General features: G+C 34.3%; 1 protein-coding gene across 1 annotated transcript; it reads left to right on the top strand.

Annotated features, from left to right (window-relative positions):
- The first annotated feature begins 360 nt into the window (after positions 1–360).
- LOC131066256 (sugar transporter ERD6-like 16) lies at positions 361–6,615 on the top strand. The gene is made up of 18 exons (XM_058000982.2): positions 361–1,181; positions 2,191–2,253; positions 2,466–2,555; positions 2,711–2,770; positions 2,980–3,045; positions 3,227–3,292; positions 3,424–3,499; positions 3,720–3,784; positions 4,051–4,143; positions 4,370–4,450; positions 4,544–4,628; positions 4,716–4,762; positions 5,002–5,064; positions 5,162–5,221; positions 5,436–5,498; positions 5,589–5,648; positions 5,774–5,888; positions 6,133–6,615. The coding sequence occupies exons 1-18, from the start codon at positions 981–983 to the stop codon at positions 6,288–6,290; spliced, it is 1,512 nt and encodes a 503-aa protein (XP_057856965.2). The 5' UTR covers positions 361–980; the 3' UTR covers positions 6,291–6,615.
- The last annotated feature ends 5,704 nt before the right edge of the window (positions 6,616–12,319 follow it).

Raw genomic sequence — 12,319 nt, 5'->3', positions numbered from 1 at the left:
TAGATTGAATATCCTCATATTATATTAATCCCTATCAATAATTTTATCTAAATTGAGATGCTTTAAAAGTAAGTGCGTATTTAATACATTAATGCATAGAGAACAAACACAATTGCTTAAATATTCAAATAGGTATGCAATCATTAACGTGAAAAACAAGTTGTCCTGACAGATCCTAGTCAACATTGTAGAGCCATGGGGACCATTCAACAGCCTGTATGACATTTCGGATCTTAGTGCAAGTTGTTTGAGATTGAGATTTTTTATCAACATGGTTTAGGAAATTTTTTTGGTTCCACGTATAGTACGACAATGTTATATGCCTGTAAGAACAATATAAATCGTTGCTTGCTCATGAGTTTGATGAGGTAGGTTCTAATGATGGCTGCTGTTATATGCCTGTAAGAACAATATAAATCGTTGCTTGCTCATGAGTTTGATGAGGTAGGTTCTAATGATGGCTGCCTCCTCATACTGCTCTCCCTGCTTTATGAGAGAGCTGTAATAAAATCTTAGGATTACATATTCTTGAAGATTATATATATAGAGAGAGGGGAAGATATCCTCTAAGATCTGTAGTAGTAGTACTAATGTTTAATCAAGATCTGTAGTAGTAGTACTAATGTTTAGGAGTGATTAAGTAGTTTTGTATTTGTAACTAGGACTGGCACACAGCATTGTACTGTACCTGTACTTGAAGTTGATAGTATTTGACCTGATAAAAGGTGGTGATTGATACTCAAAAGTGTGTCCATAGTTTTTTATGGTAGCGGCATTTAGCATAGTCACTTGGTCTCTTAACTGACCTCCTTTTGTGAGAAAAAGTCACTTTTGTCTTGGAATTTATCCTTCTTGATCATAGAAACAAACTGGATTTGCTGCAGTTAAGTTGTCTTTGTCACACCCAAGTAAGGTTTTGCCCAATAGTATTTCAGTGTCTCACCCAGGTAGCAAAGTTACAGGTGTGATCACACATAATCATGACAATTAAAATAGATTTAGAGAATGGAGAAATTAGTGAGCAGCAGGAAGATATCAACCAGGCACTTCTTCCAGCTGAAGAGAAGTCTAAAAATTTCAATGAGGGTGACAGCTCCATAGGTGGCAATGATGGATCCATACAAATCGTGCTTCTCAGCACCTTTGTGGTGGTCTTGGGCTCTTTGGAGTTTGGATATTCTGTAAGTAATTTCGTTCTTCTTCAGTTTCAAATAAATAAATAAGTAATTTCTAAAAGATTGTTTCAAAATCAATTGTATGTGTTTTTTAATGATGTTTCCAACCACATCCAGTGATCTATCATAAGGATCTTTTTTAATTGATGTTTGAGATCAATGCAACGATCCATCATGTTTTTTTAGTAATGTTTTGGATCACATTCAGTGGTCATTCTCATTTTTCTTAAAAGAGATTGTTAAGTGTGATCTGAAATATCAATACAAAAACATATACAGTTGATACCAGAAATAATCTTTTAAGAATACTACATCAACTGTTGAAAACTCATGTCAACTAAATAAATAATATTCGATATGTTTTCTTCTGGATTAGATCATGTAGAATTTTTGTTGCCAAAAACTCTACATGGTCTAATCCAGAAGAAAGCATATCAAATTCATTATGAATTATGGAAATTTCATAAATTAGATAAATAATACTGTAAAATTTTGATAAAATGTTGAGAAATTCAATGCCATAAGCAAAAAGTAATTTCCTTGATTATGAGTGAGGTAGCTGATTCCAAACAATGGGATACAAATAATAACGCAGTGTCATCTGAGAAATATTACATCAAATATATGTACATTTTCATTCGACGATGGATCATGTCCTGTAATCCAAGCATCAAATAACATTATTTCAGAAATTTGATCACAGATGTTTTTCAGAAGCATTTTTATAGTACTCATGGATTATTGAAGCCTTAAAACTCTTAGCATATAATATATATACACTTCGTATTTTTCAAAAGGAATACCTTATGGTTATAATGGCTCCACTCAGCGAAAGGAGCAAGTGGAGCTTCAATTTAGTGTACTCACAAATACTATGAGGAGACAAAGATTAGAAGTTGCAGATTGATTAATATAGATGGTATCCACATTGAATAAGAGATAAATATTTAGACATTATGCTTATATTCAAGATAATAGGCTCATACTGTATTCTTTCTTGGTGTATTTGATGCAGGTGGGGTTCTCTTCCCCCACTCAGTCTGCAATGATAGAGGACCTTGGCCTCACTCTGTCTCAGGTGCTTTTGATCTACTCTTGAATGCCCTGTTTTTCCTTCTTTTGTAATTTTACTAGTAAGTTGAATCCACTTTCTATTAAATGATTTTTTGTACATAAGAACTAGTCTATCCTAGCACTTGTGTCCAACCCGTGCAGATTAGTTGGGTTCTGAAGATATTCCAAAATTAATATATTCATGTCAAAATTCATTTCCTTAATGTTCTTGTGCAGTATTCTACCTTTGGTTCCCTGCTAACCATAGGTGCCATGATTGGTGCAATAACAAGTGGCCGTGTTGCAGATTCCATGGGGAGAAGAGGGGTAAGTGTTTTACTTTCTGATGAGTCCTCGGAATCTTAGAAGTACTGTAAGTATAACACAGTATATTGATTGAAATGAGGTCTACTCAGCTGTGAAAAAGGGTTCACCGGTGACTGAGTCTCCCAATCTAAAGTACCTATCTTTACTTAATGCAGGCGCTGAGAGTGGCTTCAGCCTCTTATATCATTGGATGGCTTATCATAATAATCTCAAAGGTATAGGGTATTCTTTATTTCGCCTTCTTGATTTTAATGCTCTAAATTAGATGGGGATCCTAATCATGAAAAGCAGATAGATCTTAAATTACTTTATAGGTAGAATATGGAAGTCCTGAAAAAGTAGATCATATGATAATTTTGGGCTGTCTCTGATACTCATAAATAGTTTATAAAAACAATATTTTTAATATTTTTATCTTGTGCAGGTTGTATTACCACTGGATATTGGAAGATTGTTTGTGGGATATGGAGTTGGCCTTACTTCATATACAGTATGTATCCTTGTCTTAGTGCTTATGTTTATCCTCTGAAAGTATGCGTGAATCATCATCTTTATTTGTATACTATAGCTAACCTTGACTCAATTTTTATGACCTATATTACATTTTGAGCTTCGATTATGTTTGTTTTGGTAATTGGTTTGAATTCCTGTTATTTTTAATACCTGGATAGGTTCCTGTCTACATAGCTGAAATAAGTCCCAAGAACTTGAGAGGAGCACTCACAAATACAAATCAGGTCAGAGTCTCACAAATACAAATTCTTTTGTCAGTTAAATGCTAGAAGCAGCATCATTGCACTTCATTATGCCCAAAAGAAAGTGCTACTATCTGCAAATCTGAGTCTCATTGTTACTTGATTCTTAATAGTTGTCGGTAACGGCTGGGATACTAATTGTATATCTTCTTGGAATGTTGGTGACATGGCGCAAACTTGCTATTATAGGTAATATAAAGTTAAACCATTACAATGCCATTTGACATGTTTTCATCAAATGAAACATCACAAGTAACAGTAAATGGTCTCCATCCAGTTTGAAGTCTAGTAAAAATCACAATATATGTAGGCTCCTGGCTCAGTATCATAAATACATTGAAATTTTATTTTTGAATTTGAGGAAACTCAACATTGGTCCGCTTATATCTGGGGTGAATGGTCTTTGCAGGACTTATCCCCTGTTCTATTTTGGTCTTGGGTCTCTTTTTTATTCCAGAGTCCCCCAGGTGGTTGGTGAGTAGTTTTTTCTTGTTAATTTCATCATGTTCAGTGGTTAATGTGAGTTGGCAATACTATTAGAATAAAAAAATAAAATTATATAGCTTAAATCTCGTGCAAGAAATTAGATTTTAGATATGTTACATGCTTATTAGCTTGCAACACTATACCTGGTGTATGTAGGTAATTAACAGCGTAAGTGAACTTATGGGAACCTAATCCAAAGCTCAATTCGACTTAATGGGTTTACATTCCCAATTGATTATGTAATTCACTTGCAGGCAAAGGTTGGACGGGAAAAAGAGTTTAAAGTAGCATTGCAAACCCTTCGAGGAAAAGATTGTGATATTTCTGCTGAGGCAGCTGAAATCAAGGTCTTTATTTCTACCTTGGATCATACATATATGAGTTCTATTTATCTATTAGCAGAGAAAATCACGAAAACAAAAATTCTAAATCTTGAGTTCAACTAACTGTTCATAGAGAAAGCTTACATATTGATTGATTTTATCAAACTTAGTGATCTAGAAAAAACGCTATAATCTAATTTTGTTGAATTTGATTTGGAATGTTACTAAAGTATGGATCTATCTTATTCAGGAATACGTGGATGAGCTAGAAATCCTTCCAAAGGGCAGAGTATTGGACTTATTTCAACGCAAATATGCACATCACATGATAGTGAGTAGATTCTTAATTAACAATGTGGTTTCCTGAATTTACGAGTCCTGACAAACCGGTCATTAATCCGTATTATTGTCAATACATGTTTAGGTTGGAGTTGGCTTGATGGTTTTCCAACAGTTATCTGGAATCAATGCTCTCATGTTTTATGCCAGTAGAATTTTCAAAGCTGCTGGTAAGAAATTACAATGAATATGAAAGTCATAATTTTGATTCTATGTAGTCTGTTTTGGATGCCTGAATTGTTTGGATTGTTATGTAGGCTTCAATTCAGATCATGCAGCATCTGTCAGTGTTGCTGCCCTTCAGGTGACAATCTTTTCTCCATTGATCTTAATTCTTCTCCAACGAGATCTCTTTGAAAATTTCTCTCATAAAAGTGATAGTTAATTTGAGCCAAATCTACCAGCTTCACATTGAGAATTATATATCCACTTTGTTGCAAACATATGCTTCACTTTCATCTATCTATGTTGAATCAGTAGACAAGATAGTTGATTCTATCATATTTTGTACTGTGATAAATCCACGCCCTTTTGGTTTTCTAGGTGCCAATGACAGTAGTAGGTGTTCTACTGATGGACAGATCAGGAAGGCGGCCACTTTTGATGGTATGTAATGAGAATTTGAGTAACATCAACACTTTGCAACCTAAAATTGCAAGAAGATTGGTTATTACAATCAAGTGATTCAAACATATATTTTCAGGTCTCTGCTGGAGGGATAAGCTTAGGTTGTTTCATGGTTGGAGCTTCATTTTATATACAGGTCACTGTCATATCCCTTTCAAGCCCATGTGCTAATTACTACTGAACATCTATAAGAGGACTAATATTAACCTCAGAGATTAGGAGCCATTTCAGTTAAAATCTTTATATGATTACTGTTCTGCTTCTTGTCCCTAAGCGAGGTGTCAAAGTAAATGAAAATCTAGATCATATGTAAGTATTAATTCATGTGACTTAATTTCTATCTATGACAGGGGCATGGATCTTATGCTAATCTTGGGGCACTAGCAAGCATCTTGGCTCTGGGGGGTCTCTTGGTGAGTAATATAAATCTAAAAGAGTGACAGACTTCCCGTTCCTCTCACTTTACCTTCTTATCTTACATGTAATCTTTTTTTCCTGATCAGACTTATATTGCAACTTTCTCCTTGGGCCTGGGTGGAATTCCATGGATTATAATGTCTGAGGTAAATTATATATGAAAGCATTTAGAGAATTCATTTCAGAGTATTTGTAAGAAAATCATTCTCTGCAGAATCTTAAGTTATGTCATCTACTCATAGCGTGCATTTTAATTTTTGGATTGGTTTAGATATTTCCAATAAATATGAAAGGAGTTGCTGGAAGCTTGGTGACCCTTGTTGCTTGGTTTGGCTCTTGGGTTATAACCTTAACCTTCAATTTTCTTCTATCATGGAGTGCAGCAGGTAATCACTTTCTTCAATGTGATCAGTTTGAAACTTAGCATATATGATTAGTAGAGTCCTCCTTGATACGCACCTTCAGGACAAAGTATCATCAACAATTGTATAAGATTTCATACCACAACTGTTATGATGCTTTAGAATGACTTTATTTTATGCATTGGACCTGATGTTCTAAATTAGACATTCCATGCAAGTGATTGCGTAAATTGACTCATGAAGTATTTGGAATGCTGTTATCTTGTAGGTTCATTCTTTATCTTTGGGGGCGCTGGTGCAGTTGCAGTGTTGTTTGTTGCAAAATTATTGCCAGAAACGAATGGGCAAACTCTAGAAGAAATACAAACATCGTTTCTGACATTCTTCTCGGAAAAAAATCCCAAATCTCATAACGTGCTTCAATAAATCATTATATTTCAGCGGAAAGCTATGGATTCATTGTTACCTAATTATGTTAGTGCTAGGCATCATTCTTTACAAGCTCTTAGATCTCATCTCCCATTTGAAATATCTATTGAAATGTGTTAGTATGTTGAAGGCGTGTGTTAGATTCAGCCACGTCTAAGAAAATTTTAAAAGTGATCTTATTATTTTTAAGCAAGAGCACAATGGAGAGATGATGAGTTTTCCAAACCATCATATCTCATTGAGAGTGATACAAAAGTTCTGTAAGTAGAACTGAATGTATTCTAAGGAGAAATTTATTTATTTATTTTCGTTGTAGATCTTATGACTGTTCATCAGTACAAAGTTAGAATATTGTAAATGCAGGAGAAAAAGATTTTATAATTCAGAATCCAATTTTATTTGAAAACATAGTGGTGACACAATATCTTGTTGGTTAAGCAAGACTAGTCAAGTTCAAAGCTCAAATTAAAGCTTGAATGTGCATCACTACAAAAGTTAGAATTGTAAAATTAGGAGAAAATATTCTATAGTTCAGAAATACAATCTAATTTATAATCTAATTTCATTTTTAAATTTTTTTTATAAATAGGTGTCGACATTCCATTAATTAGGAAATAAAAGTACACATTAAAAAAAAGATGGGTGGATACAAGATTGCACCTTGAGATTCACATAGAGCTAAGACCAGGACAAAAAACTACATCATAATTATAGCCACTAAGCAGAAGTAGCGCGAGGTGGCGACTCCTGGTCACATGGCTTGCCCTATATATCGACGAGGTTCATCGTGATGTCAGGGACATCCAACCCCTCATTAGTTTCTTTATTTTTCTCTTTGTTTTTAGTGCAAGTTGGGGAGATTGTCAAACCCATATGAGGTTACCATTAGGAAGAATCAACAATCGAGCACCTAAGAGCACTAGCTAAAAAACCAACACCCTTAGGGGAAGGCGAAGCAAAACGCCACTAGACAAGCCATGACACACTTCTATCGTCATCATCATAGCAAGGAGAAGACTATGATTGAGGAGTCATATGGGTGTTGTGAGCTGAAAGAATTCTACCTTTCTTTCAATTATGAGCAGGAGAGTGGTTGTGGGAGGAGGATAGAGACTTGGGAAATTCTGGAAACTATGCAAGGGGCATTTCCCCAGTATCAAGGTGTTCGTTAAAGTTAGCCACTTCCAAGGCAACCTTACCGGCATGCAATTGGACATGTAATAATATATTATGATAAATGGTAGCTTTTAGAATAAAGTGAAACATTTTGATCAATAGTGAACAATGGGTAAAAATAGTAGAATTTCTATCCTTTCCAATGCTAAAGAGAATCTCCACCTTGAAAGCATACCAAATTTGGGTATACTTGTGGGAAATGTGAGGTCAATCCCCCAAAAGAACTGTGTGCCACGGAAAAGGCTTTGACCTTAAGGGCCAAAAGAAGTCATGAAATTAATTCTTGAGTTGTTGAGCTTGAGGAAAAAACCTCTAGTGTTGTAAATTATTGGTCGTAACAATTTTACACTAGGTTTAGAACCCATTTTGGCATGTGTGCCCAATTAATGCGTGAATGTGCTTGATTTTGGGACTGTTTTGGCAAGCTTGCTTTATTAACCTATTCTCGACCTTCTTACTAGTGCATTTTGCTAGGACTAGGGTGTTGATTGACTTTGTACCATCAATTCGGGCTCAATCTTTGAAGGATGAAATTCAACCTTTTAATTTGTGTTAATCAACCTTGCTTTGTTAGCCTATCCTAAAAATTTATTTCAAAAAGGTGTAAGTTGCATATAAATACAACTCCCTTTCTCATTTCAAATTCTATCATATTCAAATGAGAAATCCAAATTCTTAAGTGAGCAATTAAAATCATTCAAGCACATATTTGTATTCAAGCAGCAAAGCATTCAAACAGTCAAGCCTACTACAACAATCATGATCAAGTATATTGTATCATTTCACATTGTAAGCATGGACTAACATGTTGCAGGACTTCATGAGCATCACATCAAGCCTTGCATGAGATTCCATGAGAGGGTTTCATACTTGAGATAATATCTTGTCATTTCAACATTTTATCATTTGTTTAGCCTTTGTCCTTGTGAGGGGAGACACTCCTATCACATCTTTAGTCATTGTGAAAGTGGGAACACTAATACGAGGTTTGAGTTTGGAAAAATCCTATATGAAACTCTCATTTTCCCATTTTTTTGTGTGTGCAGGTGCAAATCCAACAACGAAAAAAGTTATAGATTAGTAGAGTAGATAGAGACATACAATGTCAAATTTCAAATGGATGAAAACCTTCAAACTAGGATGCTCCACACCCTTGTCCTACTACTTTGACTAGATTTCCAGGGAACAGATGTGTAGAGTTGCTTGATTCTAATTTCCTTCATCTTTCAAAGCCTCCATCACCTCTAGAATAGGGTGCCTAGCACTTCTATCCAATGCAGTCAGCTCCAAATTTATGTGTGAGGTTCTACTCTATGTTTTCATCTCCAATCTCCTTTGTTGTCTTGTGTTTTCATTTTGTATCTACTGCATGTTGTTCAATTTAGTGATTTTACCATTATTAGTCTAGTTCACTTACACTTTACTATCTCAATATTTCACACAAAAGGAATAGGAATCCTAAGTGCCTAGCTATTCCTTGGGGGCAATAGCTAGGCCTATTCTTGTTCCCAATATTACGCAAATAATTGATATCTTTAGAATTACACTAATTAGCCTAGAGATCCACTTCCCCATCATTTCATTTTTGTGAACTTGACGTGTATTATGCTTTCATATATTTTTTATTTAGATGCAATCATTTATAAATTTTATTTCTTTTGTACTTGCACTTAATTAGATGGCCAATTAATTACATAATTGCTATTACATATTACATTTGCAAGAAATTTTTATGTGATAAAACAAAAAACAAAATCCAAAAATCTTTCTCTCCTCTTCTAGCTTTCTTCTTTCCATTACTTTCTAGGAGCACATGCATGTTTTTGGAGCTTGTGCTTGTTTATGAGTTTCATAACCCATTGTTGCAAATTTTAGATCCCTATAAGAAGAAGTTACTAACTTATGGATTCTTGTGCTTTGACTAGTTCTAGTGTTGATCTTGAGTTGCATGTTGAATTATTCCCGTCAAGAAACTTAGAAGACAAATCATCTCCTAATTCAACCCCCACCTTGCCACCTACAATACTTGAAAACGAATCCCCTCATGATTCTCATGATGTAGATAACCCTTCAATTCAAAATTGTCTAGTGAACAATTAAAGAGGGTAGACAAGGAATTGGAAGGCTTCCAACAATTTTTAAGTACTAACACTTAGCTAGAGAGGTTATCCCTCTTATTGAGAGTCTAATACATGGTGAATCACATGGTGTGTATATTCTACACAATATAGCTCACGTAGTGGATGAAAACTCTATGATGATAACTAATTGTGAAAAAGTGCTTGGGTATACATCTTCTCAAAACCAAATGGGGACACAAGCATCGATACCCATGATGATACCTTCTATTCCTACATTCACTTCTTCTATCATGTCTATTACTGCACAAAAAGGTAATGCCACTCACATTATTTTTGAGATTACATGCGAGAATCCTATTAATCAATAAACTTATGTCCTACCCTCCTTTACTCTCCCTTTTGTTTCTCAAAATGCTCACCCTCCAGTATCACCCTTCACACACACACACACACACATACATATATGTATATATACAATATATACATATATATACATGTATATATATACATATACATACATATACATACATACATACATACATACATACATATATATATATATGTTTGTATATATATACATATATACATATACATATACATACATACATACATACATACATATACATATACATACATAAATATACATACATACATACATACATGCATGCATGCATACATACATACATATGTATGTGTATGTGTATCTACACACACACACATACACATATTGCAACCAAAGACTAAAAGATGTCTCAATAAGGTATTATTTCTCTGCCACATCTCTAAAGGTGTCTTGTCAGCAAGAGTTGTTGTAGGAGATCTATTAACAAAGTAATAAATTGCATAAAATATTTTTACTAAAATTTTTGTTCTAGTTTGGCTCCACCAAGCATACTTGCAACCTCTTCATCAATGTCTTGTTTATTTTATTTGCAACTCCATTCCATTAATAGATGCACAATGTTTTCTTATGTCTTTTTATCCCATGCTCCTTATAAAATCTATAATTTTAAGATGTAATAATGGATGGGATGAAGAATTAAGAGATGCAAAAAGAATATTTACATCCATAAAATTAGGGTACTTAGCCTTAGAATGACCTAACATTTGTACATCAAAGATCTATAATATCTAGAGTTATATGGATTAGGAATTACAATGATCTTGATACCTTGCTCCTTTTGGCTATGTAATCATTGCCTTTATACCTAATTTTAAGAAAGATGTAGAAATCATGACCATAAGAGGATTGCAACTTTACAAAAGGTGGAGGATCATCATTAGTGGCATAGTTAATATGGGATTCTTATTCACAAGAATTATTACAAGAAGTGATAGAACTATTAACAATTATTAATGAATAAGTTATTAAATGATTCAAAATGTCAAAGTGAGATGAGTTCACTTTTGTAGAGGGTGAAAAATTAGGGTTTCCACCATTAGATGTATGAAATGCTACTAATTTTACCATTACATTCAAAAGAGGGGTGAATCCAATAGATTTAGTCACAAACCAGTAATGATAAGGACTTAAATACTAATTGGATTCAAGGGATGAATGTTGATTTGCCCTCTTTTGTGAGTTGAAATGCTGAAATTAGGTGAAAGTGCTGAAAATGAAGGTAAAAATGTGGAAATAGTGAGCTGCAATTTTCAATTTGAGGCACGCACTTGGATTTGAGTAGTATGTGCAGATTTGGACCAGATCCTCAAAAAAGCTCCAAAAATGTCAGGATTGGAGTGCCTGTCGCTCTGGTCCTCCTAAATTTTCACACATCAAAGAGGGTTGATTCATCCCTGCAAATAATGCCTATTATAAAGATCACAGCTCCGTACCCGTAACCTGCACATAGAAGGAAAGGGAAATATGTTGGCACGGTTTTGGAATTAACAATAAAATAGAGATAAAAGATAATTGAATTACTGTAAATGAAGATTCTATTTTTGAGGGAGATATTGAATGATGACTGAAAATTAAATGATATAACTCTATGAGAAGGATTACGGTTTCATGAAGTCTTTGACAAAATAGGATGTAAATCTCCACTTCAATGCTTGAATCTTGACTTTACTACTGCTCCAAGGCTTGAAGGAAGACTGATTACTTGCTCAATTGCTTGAATGCTTGATCTCATGTGTACATATAATGATTGCCAGATTGATGTGATGTTCAAATGAGAGGAGAAAAACCTCCTTTTATACTTTCCCATCATAAAACTTGCTAATTTCCCAACATTAGTCGACACAGAGCTAGGAATCTCACTCAAATTTGAAATAGGGCAAAGGGTTTTGTTTATGGTGAAAATGGATAACAATAATAACAATATTGCAAGGCTAAATGAATTCAACCACCAAACCCTAGCCTAACAATGAACAAAGATCCACCATAACATATGAAGATAACCTAAGACAATGCAAAATAACTCAAAATCACAAAGATTATACCATCACATGTCCAATAGGGTTTTGATCTCCATTCTTCCTATCTCCATTGATCTTGCTTGATATATTTGCTCTCAAATTTTTATATGCACAAGAGCTCAACAAAGAACGGAATGTGGTTGCAAGTAGGATCGTAATGTAGCCAAGTTGCATGAAAGATCATTAGCATGTGTCATTAGGGTTTGACAATGAAGAAAGCATCTCTTTAAATAGAAGACACAATATGAAATGGAGGGTTAAGATTGAGAGGTGTAAAAAGGAGGTCGGCTAGGATTAGAGGGTAGGTAAAAGAAATACCAAAATAATGAAAGGGGTAGGTAGTGTATG

This window comes from Cryptomeria japonica, chromosome 5 (genome assembly GCF_030272615.1).
Source record: "Cryptomeria japonica chromosome 5, Sugi_1.0, whole genome shotgun sequence".
In the NCBI taxonomy this organism is placed as follows: domain Eukaryota; kingdom Viridiplantae; phylum Streptophyta; class Pinopsida; order Cupressales; family Cupressaceae; genus Cryptomeria; species Cryptomeria japonica.
This window is presented reverse-complemented; position numbering and strand designations above follow the sequence as displayed.